Genomic DNA, 17,751 nt, shown 5'->3' on the forward strand with positions numbered 1-17,751 from the left:
TTTTTTTTTACTGTGCTAAAATTGAATGGGAATTTTATTCTAATGAAAAATATTTAGATTCCAAAGTTCTTCTAGTGAACTATGCAAAATAAAGTGTGGGAATTTTTTGCCCCCAAAATCGCAGGTGAAATTTTGAAATTTTGTTTGAGAAGAGTAACATTTACTACAATTTTACTATGGTTGTGCTAGTAAGGAAACCCATAGAGAGGTTTTTTTTTTGCTCTTCAGTATCCTAACAGCAATAAAATTGAAATGCTCCATTACGGATCTATTACAGTGCATCACCTTCTATAAATAGAGAAGAGAGAAAGAACCATCTTGCCAGTGTTTGCAGCACTATACAAATACATTTCAGAAAGCAGTACCAGTAAAAAAATATTTTGAGATACGTGCCTTTTGCCTTAAAGTTTTAAAAGACATTTAAAAACATCATGCCTCAGATACTCTAGTTAGTACTTCTGACTTTGTTATCTTAGATTAACAAAGGAGTCAAACCTGCTTGGAGCTGCTTTATTGACAGAGCAGAAAATCTGAAAACAAAACCCCTTATCCTTTTTTCCCTCTTAGCTGAAAGTGAGCTAAAGGTTGTTTTCCAAAATATATTCTGTAGTTTGAGGCACTTTTTACAACGGGAAGAGTTTTATTTGTATAATTCAACTTCTGGGTCAAGAATTGGTTTCATTTTTCCATTGTCCATCTGTTGACATGGACCTTCATTATTTGGCATCCACTTAAAAATTAGTTTAATTTTTACCTTTCTATTTTACTAAGCAGTAGTACAGGTTGAAATTAAATAGTTTTTTATGAGAAGTTTTGTTAAGGGGTCATTCAAGTTTTTCAGTAAAGGGTCAGATAGTAAATAACTTTGGCTTCGTAGGCCATTTAAGTCTGTCATAACTACTCAACTGTCGTAATGCAGAAATAGCCATAGACGATACATTAATGAGTGGCTGTGTTTTTGAAGAAAACCTTCATTTTTAAAAATAGGCATTGGGCCAAATTTAGCCCACCAAATAGTTTTATCAACCTTTGCATAAAAATTCTGCTTTTAAAGTGAGAGTTTTATTAACAAGTTTGATAGTTTCTTACGCTGTTCACCAGCTGTATAAAGTCACAAAGTGTACTTTATAACTAAAGTATACGTATGTAAAATTACCAAAGTAGTATTTATTTAAAAGCGAAGAGCATGCAAATGTAGTGAAAATAATGACTGAGTAAAGTAGATAGGTCCCTTGTGTGTCAGTGGTAATGCAACTTATGGAGGGGTTAAAAATGAGATCAGACGTTGCCTTGAGAATTTATGTTCGGGTTAGATGAGAAATAGATACTAGTTCTTTTAGTGATTTGAGGTAGCTTTTAAGAAAACATAATAGAAATTCTTGGGATGGGAGAGAATGGAGGTGAGCTGAAAGCAATATTGTATTAGTTCCATACAGCTAATTCCTTTTTTTTTTTTTTTTCACCACTGACACCTGCTTACCTATTAACTTGGGATATGTCCCATTTGCGTTGGGGTATTGGCTTTGTATTTTGCCTTAGCCATTTGTTAGGGTTCTTGTTTTCACAAAGTTCTTGAGTGTTGAGGATCTCATCTGGTGAGACATTATTTGTTGCTAGTTAGGAGGGTGGCATTAGAAAACCTATAATGGAGAGTTGAAATAGGATCAGCTTGGTTGATTTTGGTGTTCATCTATTCAAGTATTCTTCCCTTAATAACTGGACAATTGAGAAGTAGTATCTTGAAAGAGGTGTTTGACAGTCTTTGAATTATTTTTTGACTAATTCTGTCAAAAGTGCTTCTGTTAATAAATACCCCCAATTTAAGAATATTTAAAAAATACATGCCGTTATTATGACAGTGTAAACTTGAGTAATAGTGTAGGAAGAATGTTAATGTACGTCAATTTAAAAACTCATGATTTTAGTTAATACCAATAATATACTTGGAGAAAAATACTCATTTCTAGTAAAGACAGTTATAATATGTTAAAAGAAGAATTCTTCCTTAATACTAACCAAAATTGAGGTTATGTTCAGGTTGCAACTCAAATTGCTTCTTCGAATTAAGGAGTCAAACTTAGATACCTGTTATCAATTATTTCATGACAATATAAAAGGATATGAAAGCAAAATGAAAAACTTGGAGAGACCAAAATACCATTTGCAAATGACTTGATTTCAATGTTGTAAAAATCTGAAGTGATACACTGAAAATTAGCTTGTCCCGAACATGTAACAGTAATTTAGGAAACAAAAAGACCCATTTATAATAGTCATAGGATAATAAAAGTTTGAAGCTGCCCAAAGCAACCCACAAAACCTAACTGGGAGGTATACAGTATTTCTGGGTGTAAGGTTAAATAAACCCGTTTGGTAGATCTCATTTTCCACACCTGTGTCCCACAGAAGGCTTATATCAAGTGGGCAGTGGCAACTGGTTAGTGGTGACCATTCCCTCACTCCCAGCTCCTGCAATATGGAGAGAATCAGGGCAAGGCAGCTACTGAATGGTACAGGCCCCCTTTTCCACACACTTGTAAGAGATCTACCCTGGTGGGTGTGGCAGCCAAGTAGCAGCTTGCATTTCTCCCTGCTTTCTGGGGTAGAAGTGGTATTCTGTGTATATTTAGCAGCTGGTGAAACTGGTAGCTCCATCATCCCTGGTTCTGGGATATAGATCCATACTGGAAGGTGGCAAGAGATTCTCCCTCGTGCCTACCCCCAACCTCCAACACAGCTGTTCTGCAGGGAGGATCCTAGGATAAATTCACTGAAGTGCTAGTATCCCAATACCCCACGCTCAACCTACTCCATAGCACAATGGCATGGAGGTTCTGTTCAGGGGGTGGTTGACGTGAGCTTCAAAGACTTGACAACATACTGTCTATTACAAGAGACCTGACTATATGGTACAGACTGGAGCAGTTTATATCCCACGGTATTTTGAAAACAGTAGAGCAATCAGCTAAGAATTAGTGGAATCTAACAGTTGCTGTTGATACCAATAGATACCAGCTACAGAAATCCTTTGAGGTCAGAAAGAATGTATGCATACTCAAAGAGCAATGAGAGGGGGGAACTTCTGAGCTACCAGTCCCTGGCTGAATGTAGAGCAGAACCTGTAAACTGTAGATAGTGAAAACAGTCTTCAAGCCATACATGAATCCAGTGGTAAATGACTCAGGGCGCTTAAACTCATCTATGGTGCTGATTACTGAATGGTGCTGACTCAGAAGCAACTCCTAGGAAGTCAGATTTAATAATAAAAAACAATAGGGAAACAAGTTGAACAGTAATATCAGAGGTTGCGCACTGTGAGGGTAGACTTGACGGATAAGTCCAACCAAGTCACTAAATAAAAAGTCCAGAGTTAGGGAGGAGGACCAGTATGCAGAGATCCTACAAAATGTTACCTAACGTGGCCAGTTTTCATCACAAAATTATGAGACATTAAAAAAAAAAAGTAAAGTGTGACATGGGAAAGTGCAGGTAATAGGAACTTCCTTTGAGGGGTAGCAGATGTAGGCTAAATGTTAAGCAGCTATTATAAATCTGTTGAAAGACATAAATGAAAGTATACTGACAATATCTCATCAGATAGGAAATATAAATTCAAAAAATTATCAAGAAAGAACTAAATGAAAATTCTGGAGTTGAAATGTACAATAACCAAAGTAAAAATTTACTACAGCGGCTCAACAGTAGATTTAAACTGGTAGAGGAATCAGCAAACCTGAGGGTAAGTTGGTAGAGAATATGAAATCTGAAGCACAGACAGAAAAAAAAATGAAGAAAAACAGTCTTCCCTTACACTATATACATACAAAATTGACTTAAAATGGATCATAAAAAAGCAAAAACTATAAAATTTGTAGAAGAAACATGGAAGTAATTAGATGTGACCTTTCTTTAGGGAAAACTTTAGATATGACACCAAAATTACAAATGAAAAAATTAAAAATAGATAAGAAAGGATACATAGAATTTTTAATAGAAAAGGTTGTAGAGCTAATCTATTTCATCTAGTTTGGATCAATATCAATTTACATAATAAACGAAAACTTTGCCTTATATAGCTTCATCCCCTCCCCTCCGCTGTTATTGTCACAATATATCTTTAAAACTTGTGTGCCCATCAACATAGATTTATAATTACTGCTTTATGTATTTGTTTTTTAAACGATGAGGGGGAAGTTACAGATAAAGAATACATTTTACTTTGTCTTTTATATTTACCTATGCTGGAGTTTATATTTACCTTTATTAGATCTATATTGCTTTGTGTGGGTTTGAGTTACTGTATAGTTTCCTTTCATCCTGAAGCACTCCCTTTAGCATTTTTTTTTTTCCTTTCGTAGGACAGGTCTGCTAGCAATGAGAATTATCCAGGAATGTCTTCATTTTCCCTTCCTTTTCGAAGGATAGTTTTTCTGAATATAGAATTCTTGATTGGCTTTTTTTTCCTTTTCCTTTTTTTTTTTTTAACCCATTCAGCACTTTGACTGTATCACCTGGCCTCTGTGGTTTTCGATGAGTAATCAGTTAGTTGTTAATATTATTGAGGTCCCCTGGTATGTAGTGAGTCACTCTCTCACTACTTTCAGGATTCTCTTTGTCTTTCAACTGTTTCAGGTGTGCTTATCTTTGATTATTTCCTACTTGGTAGATACTTCCTAGAGCTTTGTGGGTTGGTAGATACATGTTTTTCACCAAATTTGGGGAGCTTTTGGTTATTATTTCTTCAAATATTCTTTCTGATGCCTTTTTTTCCTTCTCTCTTTCTGGGACTCACATTATGTTTATGATGTTATGCTTGTCCCACAGGTCTCTGATTCTCTGTTCATTTCTCTTCATTTTCGTTTTGCTCTGTTTTTCTTTCTTTTTCTCAAACTGGACAATGTCAATTAACCTATCTTTAAGTTTATGGGTTTTTTCTCCTGATCAAATCTGTTGCTGAGTCCCTCTGGGGAATTTTTCACTTTGGTTATTGTACTTTTTAACTGTGTAATAGAAAGTTCTAGAATTAATAGTTCTGTTCATAACTTATGTACATTCTGTATTTTGCTGAGACATCATTCTCTTACTTTCCTACCATTTTTAAAGTTTGGTTTCCTTTAGCTCTTTGACCATATTTAAAATACTAGATTAAACTCTTCGTTTAGAAAATCCAAAGCTTAGGCTTTCTCAGGATTTCTATTAATTGCTCCCCCTTCTGTATATGAGCAATACTTTCCTTTTTCTTTGCATGCTTTGTATTTTGTTGATGAGAAGAGGACATTTAAAATATTATATTGTGGCACCTCTGAAAATTAGATTCTCTACCTCTGCCCCACTCCCTCCCCCAGGATTTGTTATTGCTGCTTGTTGTTTGTTTGTTAGTAACCTTTCTGAGTTAATTTTAAGTCTGCATTCTTTGTCAGGTATGACCACCAAAGTCTCTGTTATTTTGGCTTAATGGTTAGCTAATAACTGGACAAAGATTTCCTTAAACACTGCAAATGAAAAAAATCTTTAAGGGTTTTCCGAGGGACTCACTCTGTTTATTTTTGTAGTGCACATTCAACACTTAGCTAGGCAGTTTACGACTCTGCCTTAGGCTTCACATTCTACTTTTTTCAGAGCCTCCAGGTCAGAGTAGATGACACCTTAGGGCCTTCTCAAGTCTTTCGACACAGTCCTGGCATGCATGTAGCTTCTAGATTCCCAGAAATACGTTGGAGCTTTACAAAGCCCCTTTTGGACATCTCATTCTCCAGCCTTTCCTCCATAGCTTTTTGGCTAGTATATGGCTTGCCTCAAATATTATCTATCACTTCAGGCAGCAGTGACTAAAACATTTGCCTGTTAATGTTTTCAACATTGCCCCTAGGTAGCAGCTTTAGCTCTGGTCCAACTTCAATTCATACAAAAGCCAGTCTACTAGGAAGTTATCAGACCAGTCAAAATAAATAATGCAATTCTTTGTGAATAAGTTGTATTCTGTACCCTCTGTTACCAGGAATGGAGGCTTTTATTTTCAGGACTATGGCTAAATCAAACTTAAAGGTGAAAGATAGAACTTTTCCTTTAAGATTAGGAACAAGAAAAGATGTCTACTTTTACTGCTTCTATTAAATATTGTACTGGTGATTCTAGTCAGGGCAATTAGGCAAATTAAAAAAGGCATTTCGATGGAAAAGAAAGAATTAAAAATATCTCTATTTTTAGATGATATGATCTTATATATAGAAAATCCTAAAGAACCTACGAAAAAACTCATAACTAATAAATGAAATCAGCAAGGGTGCAGAATACAAGATCAATAGAAAAATTAATTCTACTGCAATACATTAGCAATGAACAATTCTAAAATGAAGTTAAGAAAAAAATTCTATCTACAATGGCTCTAAAGGAATAAAGTACTTAGGAATAAATTTAACAAAAGAAATGCAAGAGTTTTACACAGAAACTACAAATCATTGTTGAAAGAAATTAAAGAAGACCTAAATTAATGTGGAGACATTCAATGTTCATGGATCAGAAGACTTAATATTGCCAAGGTGGCAATACTCCCCAAATTGAACCACAGATTCAATGCAATTCCTGTCAAATTCCAGCTACCTTTTTTTTTTTTTTTGCAGAAATTGACAAGCTGATTCTAAAATTCCTATGTAAAGACAAGGGATCCAGAATAGCCAAAACAATTTAGAAAAGAATGAAGTTGGAAAACTCATATTTCCTCCTTTTAAACTTACCACAAACCTACTTTAATCAAGACAGTGTAGTACTGACATAAAAATAGGCATATGAAACAATGGAATAGAATTGAGAATCTAGAAATAAACCAATTGATTTTTGATCAGGATGCCAAGTCAATTCAATGTGCAAAGTATAGTCTTTTAACAAATGCTGCTGAGACAACTGAATATCCATGTACAAAAGAATACATTTAGACACCTACCTCACACTATGCGTAAAAGTTAACTCAAAATGGATCAAAGACCTAAATGTTAGAGACAAAACCGTAAAGGTATTAGAAAGAAACATAGGTGTAAATCTTTGTGACCTTGAATTAGAGAACTATTTATTAAGACACCAAGAGCACAATTAAAAAATACATACACTGGAATTTATTAAAATGAAAAACTTTTCTTTTAAAGAATGCAAGAAAGTGAAAAAGACAACCTACGGAATGTGAGAAAATATTTTTAAATCATTTATCTGATATGGGAATTGTACTCAGAATATATAAAAATGATTACAACTCAAAAGTAAAAATACAACTCAATTAAAAATGGTCAAAAGATTTGACTACACATTTCTTTAAAGAAGATATAGAAATAGCTAATAACCCCATGAAAAGATGCTTAATATCTTTAGTCATTAGGGAAATGGAAATGAAACCACAATGAGATACTACTTCACATCTTTTAGGATGGGTATAATCAAAAAGACAGAAAATCATGAATGCTGGTGAGTATGTAGAGAAACTAGAACTCTTAAACATCATAGGTCAGAATGTAAAATGGTTCAGTCACTTTAGGAAACAGTTGGGCATTCCTCAAACTGTTAAATATTGCTACCGTATGATGATGATTCCACTTCTAGATATGTACCCAAAAGAAATGAAAAACATGTACCCACTCAAAAACTTGTAACAGGTAAGACAAATGTTTATTGTAGTATTAGTCATAGTAGCCACATAGTGGAAATAACTTAAATACCCATCAACTGATGAATGGATAAACAAAATATGAAATGTCTATATAATATATTATTTAGCAATAAGGAGAAATGGAGTACTGATACATGTTATACTATGGGTGAACCTTGAAAATATTAAGCTAAGTGAAAGAAGTCAGTCACAAAGGACCACATATTGTATAATTACGTTCATATGAAATGTGAAGAGGACGCCAGTCTATAGAGGCAAAATAGGTTAGTTGTTGACTATGATGGAAGTTGGTATAGAATGGAGAGTATCTGGTTATGGGCGTGGAGTTACTTTTTGAGGTGAGAATGTTATAAACAGATTGTGGTTATGGTTGCACATTGTGGTTATATTAAATAGCACTCACTGGCTGCCCACATTCTGCCTCAGTGGTTGCCATGTTCTGTTAACCTTATCCACAACTCTGTGAGTCAAGCTCCCTTGACTGTACCCAGATGTTCCAATTGTTATAATTGAAACACCTGGTTTCTTAAGTGCTGCTATCAATGTGTCAGGGTTCGTGAACATTAGCCCTAGCTACCATTAGACCTGGCCGATAGAGCAGGCCACCAGTGAACTTCTTAGTGATTCTCGTTCTCCTCTTACTAGTGCATTTCTGTTGGTCTTGGTGAACACACTTGTCCTCTGGAACACACTTGTCCTCTGGAACTTGTTCTCTTATGGGTCTTCTGCCTATACATAATATATCCATTTCAGCATGCTCACTTCCCTGAGGTTTTAAATTTTTTCCTCCACCCTCTGCCATAGCAATTCAGGCATCTCAGCCTCAGTCAGTGAAGGTCATCCTTTGCCTCTAGACTTACAAGTGGGGTATTTGAAGCTTCAGCTATGGTGTTGCCATTTGTTGAAACCTTCTATGTCCTAGATATTTGTATATATTATTCTCATAAAAACACTGCAAGGTAAATGAGAAAACAAATTTCTTGAGTACTTTGTTCAAGACTATACAGCTAGTAAGGGATGGAGAAAGCATGATTAATATCTAGGCCTAACTGGCCCATTTATAGGTAAGAAAAGGTTAACAGGTAAGACAAAAAAAGTTCTATATTTTACTTGAGACAACAGGTAATTGCTTTTGAGTAGGAAATTGTATTCTATATACATTTTCTTTTTCTTCAAGGGTTATTCTAATGTATGTCATTATTTCAAGTTCAATAGTCATCCTGGATAAAAGTTATGTTTGATAGTTTTATAAAATAATAACTCTGATTTAAAAATATATTTGATTAGCTATTTAGATACCTTCAAGTACTTGAGATTATTTAAGCATTTTGTCTGCCTGATGTACAAATTGAAAGGCATATGACAATATTAGCTGGTTGAATGAAAGAATAATAATTAACACTTTAAATTTTGTAACATTTAATTTACTCAGTGTAAAACCCTGTAAAGTAGGTTGCATTATCATTCTCCATCTTACAAATGAGAAAACCAAGACAAATAACTTGCCCAAGTTCATACAACCTGTTATTAGTGGACCTTGGATTAGAAGCAGAGATTGAGGCAATTCACTCTCAAGCCCTTGCACTAAACCACAGTAGTATCCTGCTTCTCAGCTAATGAGGTTACTTTTAGGGTCATTCAGGACTTTAGTAGAATAGTATGTCCATCTTGATGCTTTGAAATTTAAGACGATGTAGGATAAGTGTCCTTAGTCTTAGCTATGGATAGGCCCTAGAAACCCAGGTGTTTCATGAAGCTGGATGAGATTTGTGTGTATGTGTAAAAGCTTTTTACCTTGGGGACAAAGGCTCATAGCTCTGATCAGATTCTCAAAGAATTTTGTGATGACTAAAAGATTAATAACCATGAATGTAGAGAAATATTTGGGAGTTTCCTGAGATTCAATTAAAATTATTAAATGTTCAAAAATACTTATAGGTGGGCTTATTTAAAGATTCATTCAAAGATTACTTATAGTATGAGGTGGTGTGGAAAGACTATCTTGGATTAGGTGTTCCTCCCATAGGCCACTTGTGGGAGGAGAGTGGGAATGAGGTGCAAGAGGTTGTTATGGAGCCAGGATCACTGTAGCAAAAAGAATTAGATTTACTTAAGTCAAAAATAATTTCATATAACACTGAGGAAAACTGATGAACTAGAAAACTCACATTTCACACTACAAATGAATGTTTTGCTTTATAAAAGATGGACTCGGTTTTCTTTAAATTGTAAGTTATCTCTTCTAGTACATTATAAATGGTTCTATTGTTTTCCTAGAAGGAAAAAAAAAAAGGTTTCCAAATAAAATTTCCAAAACCCATTTCAATCTTATTTCATTGTCAAAAATCTATATGGATTATATTAGTCTCCTAGTGCTAACATAATGAAGTACTACTAATGGGGTGACTTCAAAAAACAGAAATTTATGGTTTCCCAGTTCTAGAGACTACGGATCTGAAATCATGGTGTCCACAGGACCATGTTCCCTCTGAAACCTTTAGGGCAGCCCTGCTTTGCCTCTTCCTAGCTTCTGGTGGTTTACCAGCAATCTTAAGCACTCCTAGGCTTATAAATGCATCACTCCAATCCTCTGTCTTCACATGGAATTCTCTCTCGGTACCTCTTCACTTAGTCTTCCCTTTGTTTGTGTCCAAATTCCCTCCTTTTATAAGGACACCAATCATATTGGATTAGGGTCCACCATATAACTTCATCTTAATTTAACTACATCTGTAAATACCCCATAAGGTCACATTCTGATATACTGTGGGTCAAGACTTCAACATGTTTTTTTGGGGGAATATAATTCAATACAATTCATATCATAAATAGTAATCATGAGAGTATAAGACATTTAAAAATACAGTTATCCTTATAAGTGAGCCTGTGAGTTACTCTAAAATCATTACCTTCTAGCCTTTCAAAATCCTCTCAGAGATGGTTGTCTTATTCAGTGATCAAGTACATTCCTCATTTAATTATTAGATTTAATTAGCTGCTTTACCATTTCAGTGCTGTCTAAAGTACAAGTAGAATGAAAAGCTTTGATATAACAACATATATTATATTCCTGGGATGTTCTAAGAACTTGGATATGGCTGCTCACATGGTATCTCTTTTATTCCTTAGTGTTTATCAATGTTTGCTTTCCTGCCCTTGTTCTATGGGATGCTGCCCTAGGTTTTTAGTCTTGTTTTGCTGTCATCCTACTTTGAACTTCATATCAAGTTTAGGTCCATTGAATAGACATGCAGATCAAAGAGAGCAATTATTTTTAATAAGCAAAGCTAACAACATAATCATGGACAAGAATATCTATAAAGGTCATCTCCAATCATTGAAAGCACTCATAAGAAGGAACCATACATCCCCCTTATCTGTACTTATAACTATCATACATTATCTATATTTTAATTTCTATAAATAAAAATCTAACCAAGACATAATTGTCAAGCATTGACAGTAGATATCCTAGTTACATTAGTGCACCAGTAACTATTGTGGTGGCCTATACTTCCAGCAGCTTTGTTTTATCTAAGATTATTACTTTCTTATTTTGAAAATAGAGTGTTATTTTCTTACATGACTAAAAATACTCTATACTCATTTCTTTTAAATAAAGACATTTATTTGGAGAATGTTAATAGCATGGTAATTCAACCTCATCAGATATTAACAGTTCATCGGTTCATGTGAGCTTCAGATAAAGAAATGGATGACCACCTCAATAGCTGCCTCCATCTTCTCTTTTATTACTAGATGATTCATAATCCAAAATATGAAGCTTGGGACTTTTTCTTAAAAGTAGAAATAGGGAAATGTCTGAAGCAATGATGCTGACCTCCTTTTAAAAAAAAATTATGAAACTTTGACTGCGTATTTTAATCTTGTGGAATCTTTTGTGTTATTCTGATTGTCGATAAGAACCAGGGGACTATGTTGATGATTCTTGATAATTTCAGCAACACTTCCAAAGTACTAGAGCAAGAAAACATAGATAAATTATACATTGGCATTTATGTTAACTTTGAGCTCCACTCCTCTCATCTTCTCCCACTTTCTCAAGTTAGTCAAATCAAACATTCTACCAAATGACATTCTACCAAAAAAATGTCTAATTTAACAAAGACTGTAACTTTCGAGGTGGCAGATTTTGGCCTTTCATATATTTAGTAAGACTAAAAACACAACTGACAGCTGCAATTATTGTAACTATTTAGAGAAATTACTTCATTGAGTTATAATATATAATATTTTAATTTTTCTTTTTTATTTAGCGTCAAGTGTAAAACTGTCAAACATTGAATTTCTCTATATTATTTACTGTTAGGTTTCATAGTATTAGATACAAAGACTGATATAATAAATTAACCTTAGAATGTAGTGTTAAGAAAGAGTTGTTTCGAAGATTAATTCATGTTTTCGTTTTCGTTTTCATTTTTGAATAAATAATAACAAATTTATAAACCCTCATATTTCAATTTTTTCTTTGGTACCCAGTAAGTTTAGAGCTAAATAAATGCCTAAATTAATAATGGTATTGCATACTAGGCTCTTGCCATACATATTTATTTTCCACATGTTAATTAATATTCTCTGTAGATTTTAATTTAAGGTTCTCATGTTTTTTTTTCTGAAAAATGATCAATGTTTTAAATGAAAGATAAAATAAATGTAACAGACCATAAAATCAAATGCATTGATTATACAAAAGCAAACAAGCTCTCAGTCATCAAATAAATGCATTTAGAGACATTTTTTTAAAAGTAGGATTTTTTTGAAATGGTTCCACAAATTTAGCAATTATCACCCATTTATTTTATTTTCGTTTAATTTTTAAGTAAAAACAAATGCCTGGAATAAAAAAATTTAAATACCTTTGTTAATTATTTGAATAGCTTCTAAATATCGATATTTCAAATATAGCAAAGTATTCAGAATACTGGTCAACTTTTTCAAATGAAATACCAGTTGTCTTTTAGATGATTGGTTACTGGAATATTAGTCAGGGAGGAGAGGTGAGAGACAGGGACCTTCGAATATCTTTAGTTTTTATTTCTCTTCAATCAGTCAGCTCTCTTGTGATTGCCAATGAAATTCTTTTATGATATTCATAACGACATTCATTCTGTTCGTTTGGCATAGCATGTTGTTAAACTGATGCAGCTGGAAGTTAATTTATGGACTAAAGAACCAGGAAATGAAATAGCACAACCTCTTTGAAGTGGATTCGAATGGGAAAAGTGTGTTATAAACACAGGAAACAGAAGAGAGGGTTGCTATATTAATACAAACATCTAGTCCCTAAATATTTTTGATTATTGCTTTGTTATAGTGTTCAGGGTTTAATGTTTGAAGAGGGGAGTTGAATTGAAATGTTTGAAGTATGGGGTGGTGTCGAAGCAAATTTTTTATTTAATTGCATGAAGAATTGAGCATAACTTAGTTTCATCTCCCCTTAGTGCTCTTTTATTCTATCTAGACTAAGTTAGTGTATTTGAGATATTCATACCTGGACAGAAAAACAACTTGTTTAATAACTCAAAATCTCATGGTCAATAAAATAAAGCAAACAGCTATCAAAACTGTTGAATTACTCAATACCGTATCTACACAATGCCAATACAGTTGCATAAAAAAGTTAAACAGTTAATCAACTGGTTACTTTTTCTACCCATATACACTCAAACACAAATACAGGCTAACAGACTTTTAAAAATATCCACATGGTTGGCATTATATAACTAAAGTTTTCATTTTCCATTTAGATGTTCAGTATGTGAGATAAATAATCTTTTTATTATAGACAATTGAAGTAAGAATTTTAATGGACTCTGACAGTACTTCCAGATGCAATAATAATATACTATTTATTGTGATATACATAGGCTGGATATGTGGGGAGTGAGCTAAAACTCTGATCTATTCATTTGGAGGTAGGGATGAAGATTCTTTAGGCCAAGAAGAATCTTTGTTTATGAGTTTCCTAGCAAGGCAAGCAAGTTTAGAGCCCTTCTTAGAGCTTGGTATTTATGTGAGAGAATTTCAGGACCTCTAAACAGGACAGCTCCCTCGCCCACCCTTAAGCCTCATAGAAGTAAGTACTGGACCTCTGGGGAGGCTTTACATTGAAACTACCCATCCAAAGTCACTCTGTCCTACTAGGATCACCACCATCTCCTACCCCTGATTATTACTATTAGGAAAATTTATTTTAAAAGATTTGTCAGATAAAGGTTTCAGTAAGAATGAAGATTTTTTTGTTTGTTTGTTCGTTTTGATTTTGTTTTTTGTTTTTTGTGTTTTTTTTTTGAGTAAAGAAAAGCAGACAGTTCTGTTAAAGTTTAACTGGTGTTAACTGATAATACAATCTATATTTTAAAACTCAAGTTTGATCTTGATCAGTGTTTGTGTTTTCAGATTCAAGAGTTTTGCATTTTCTAATGATCTGAATCTGATAAGGGGTTAATATTGCAGAATAATAAAGAACTCCTACAACTCAACAACAAAAGATCAAATAACCAAATTTAAAAATGTGCAAAGGACTTGAATAGACATTTCTTCAAAGATAATATGCAAATGGCCACCAAACATATGAAAAAAATGCTCAACATCACTAACCATCAGATAAATGCAAATCGAACCATGAGATATCATCTTGCACCCATTAGGATAGCTACTATTTAAAAAAACCCAGAAAATAACAAGTGTTGGCAGGTATGTGGAAAAGTTGGATCCCTTGTGCATTGCTGGTAAGATTGTAAAATGACACAATTACTATGGAAAACAACATGGTAGTTCCTTGAAAAATTAAGAATAGAACTAACATATAATCCAGCAATTCAACTTCTGGATATATATCCAGAAGAATTGAAAGCAGTCTCAAAGAGTTATCTACACACCCATGTTCATAGCAGCATTTACAATAGCCAAGAGGTAGAAGTAACCCAAATGTCCATTGGCAGGTGAATTGATCAACAGAATGTGGCATATAATACTACATAGCCTCAAAAAGGCAAGAAATCCTGTCACATCTACAACATGGATGAACCTTGAGGATATTATGCTATGTGAAAAAAGCCAATCACAAAAAGACAAACATTGTATGATTCCACTTCTATGAGGCATCTATAGTAGTCAAATTCATAGAAATAGAAAATAAAATGGTGATGGCCAAGGACTACAAGGAGTGGGAAAAGGGGAGTTGTTGTTCAATGAGTATAGAGTTTAAGATATGCAAGATAGAAAGTTCTGGAGATCTGTTTCACAACATTGTAAATATACTTAACACTACTAAGCTGTACACTTAAAATGCTTAATATGGTAATTTTTATGATTTTTTTTTACCACAAAATTTTAAAAAGCAAAATAAGAGCACACTCATTGACACGAGACATTATCAGTTTGTTTTACAAATGCTACTCTCCTGCCTGTACTCAATCAACAAATCAATTCATTCATTTAATAAGTACTTATCAAACATCCACTGAAGCTAGCCATTGTGCTATGGTTCTGGAAATACAGAAATGAACAAGACATAGTCTAGTCACTGGCTTCATCTGCTGGGGAAGACAGCACTTCAGCAACTGATGCTTTCTAACAAATCACTTTCCAACAAGTACTGGGTTTAGAATGGGTATAGTTCTTTCTGAAGGAGTACTGAAAATAAATATTTCTTAACTTGAACTTCTAAAATGCTGTTTTCTTTGTTTAGATTGTTTTTTCCACTTTCCTCCTTCTCATCCCCTCCAACTTTCATTCTATCTATTCAAGTTCAAGACCAGAACAAGTATCACTTCTTTATTGAGCATTCATAGATTACTCAAGCCCATATTTCAGGGCTCACTTATAGAACAAGCTGGCTAAACAAAGATGTGGTAAGCATTGAGCCTCGTCCAGATTAAAGAGGAGCTGAAGTTCATGTTTGATTAGTATTTAAGGCCCGCCGTAATGCTTTCTTTTTGCTTCAGGCCTGGAAGCTCGTTCTGATCCAAGGGTATAGTCCAACTCAGATTTCTGCATCTCTTCTGATAACTTCCTTGGTCATCTACCTTGATATTGGAGTTGAGATCCTAGTTTTTGACCTAGATTTTCTGGACACTGACCTTGATTTTTACAATAGTAATTCTACCTGATATTTTGGTTTTCATTTTTTATGTCTACCTAAACTAAAACATTGAATCAGACTGACCTCACAAAGTAATAGAGTAAAAAAGACTAAGATGTAGCTTTTACATCAGACCAGTCTTTCCTCTTTTCTGTTCTTTTATAGGATATACTGCTCAAACGTAGTTTCTTATCTATTTATGACATGAGCAAACCTTGGACTACATACTTTTACATCCTTTCTCCTCATGTCTAGTATCTAACAGAGTATGATACCATTGTGTTCAATACATAGTTATAGAGTTGAATAAAAAAGAAATTACTGACCTCTTCACCATTTTTCTTTCTTCCCAAAGCATACTGTTTTGTTGCTTCAATAAACCGCACAGGGATATTATATACTCGCTTATTAAAAAATACAACTAATGTATATGGCTGTTTGGAATCATGGCCAGAGCTTTTCCGGATAAGGAATGATCCATCCTGTTTATTAAAAGAAAAGAATAATTATGGTTAATATCATTTATATTTCTACAGGTTAGAAATGAGTTTATGAAAAATATGTGTGTTATAAAATATACATGAAATATAAAATATATAGCTAAATATATTTATTTAGCTATGTTTTTTATTATTGATAAGTTTGTTTTATTATTTTCCAAGAAAATACTTCAGTAAACTATATATTTAGGGAAAATGTAAACTTATATTTTCATAAATTTGTATGTTCTTATTTATTTAAGTATAAAATGTATACTTATAGAAAATCTTAAATGAGATCAATGTACTTTTTGATGCTCTAAATAAGATATTATGTTTATAGGATTTAGAAATGTGTGAAGGGACACATTAAGATCAAACCTAGAGGACACTCTTGAACTAGGAATCATGTCCACAGTTGCCTATGAATAAAAGAAATATCAAGCAAGTCCATTCAAAAGTACTATAAGAAGAAAGTAGAAATTGGGAATCAAAATTTTTCAGCTGATAAAAATTGTCTCCCCAAAAACTTATATTGAGGCAGATAATAAACTATAATACAATATTCCAAATTTAGTTAAATATTTTATAAAATATTCTGGAATCATAACTTCAAAAATTATGAACAAAAAAAAATCATGAAGAAGGAGTGCAATAACAGGTGATCAAACTCAGGAAAGAAAATGAAAAGAAAGACAAACCTGACTCAGAAGAAATTATAAGATGACAAGGGGGCAGTATCCTCAAATGAAGATTTAATAAATATCTGAAGGAAGGCACAGAAACAACCAAGACAGAGAGAGAGGAGGGAGGGGGAGGAGGGAAAGACAGAGAGAGAGAGAGAGAGAGAGAGAGAGAGAGAGAGAGAGAGAGAGAGAGAGTTTTAAAAAAGAAGTACAATAGCATCAGAAAGGTTGGAATGAAAGAAAGACAAAAAGGTCCAAAATGCAAGTACTTTGAGTCCTTGAAGAAGAAAAATAAAACAATGAAACAAAATTACTCTTTAAGACTATAGTTTTAAAAAAATTGGAAATAATAGAAAACTTAAATCTGCATGTTGAAAGGGCTTCTATCTACCTGAAAAAGTTGAGCTGGAAATCAACTCAGAGACATATTCTGGTAAAACTATTAGACTTTAAACACAAAAAGTCTGTAAAGTCTTCAGACTAAAAATTAAATTACACGTAAAGGCAAGAAAATAACATTAGCATCAAATAGAACAAGGCAATCCAGTGGAGCAACACTTTAAAAAAAATCAAGCCAAGGATTTTATATCTAGTCAAGATTTCCTCTGGGTATCAGGCCATGAAAAATAGTTTAAATGTGCAAGAACTCTGGGAATAATGTAAACATAGTTCTGAAAATTTACTACAAGGTGAGCTTCATTAAACAAAAAGAGATAACTGGGGAAGCCAGCAAATGGACTGGTGGAAATCATTTAACATATTTAATTGTAGAGCTAAGACTAAAACAAAGGTGAAAAAAAACAGTATGTAAATGTTATATATTCT

At 33.5% G+C, this 17,751-nt stretch overlaps 1 protein-coding gene across 3 annotated transcripts in view; it reads right to left on the reverse strand.

Annotated features, from left to right (window-relative positions):
* Positions 1–11,264: 11,264 nt before the first annotated feature.
* BLNK (B cell linker) overlaps positions 11,265–17,751 on the reverse strand; it is a 71,176-nt gene continuing 64,689 nt past the window's right edge. For all 3 annotated transcript variants that reach the window (XM_016164210.2, XM_016164209.2, XM_016164211.2), the window contains 2 exons: positions 16,088–16,243; positions 11,265–11,632 (listed from right to left, as the gene is read on the reverse strand). In XM_016164210.2, coding sequence (XP_016019696.2) covers positions 11,513–11,632; positions 16,088–16,243 — 276 coding nt within the window. In that variant the 3' untranslated portion in view covers positions 11,265–11,512. The remainder of the gene's footprint in view (positions 11,633–16,087; positions 16,244–17,751) is intronic.

This window comes from Rousettus aegyptiacus, unplaced genomic scaffold (assembly GCF_014176215.1).
Source record: "Rousettus aegyptiacus isolate mRouAeg1 unplaced genomic scaffold, mRouAeg1.p scaffold_m13_p_6, whole genome shotgun sequence".
Lineage (NCBI taxonomy): Eukaryota > Metazoa > Chordata > Mammalia > Chiroptera > Pteropodidae > Rousettus > Rousettus aegyptiacus.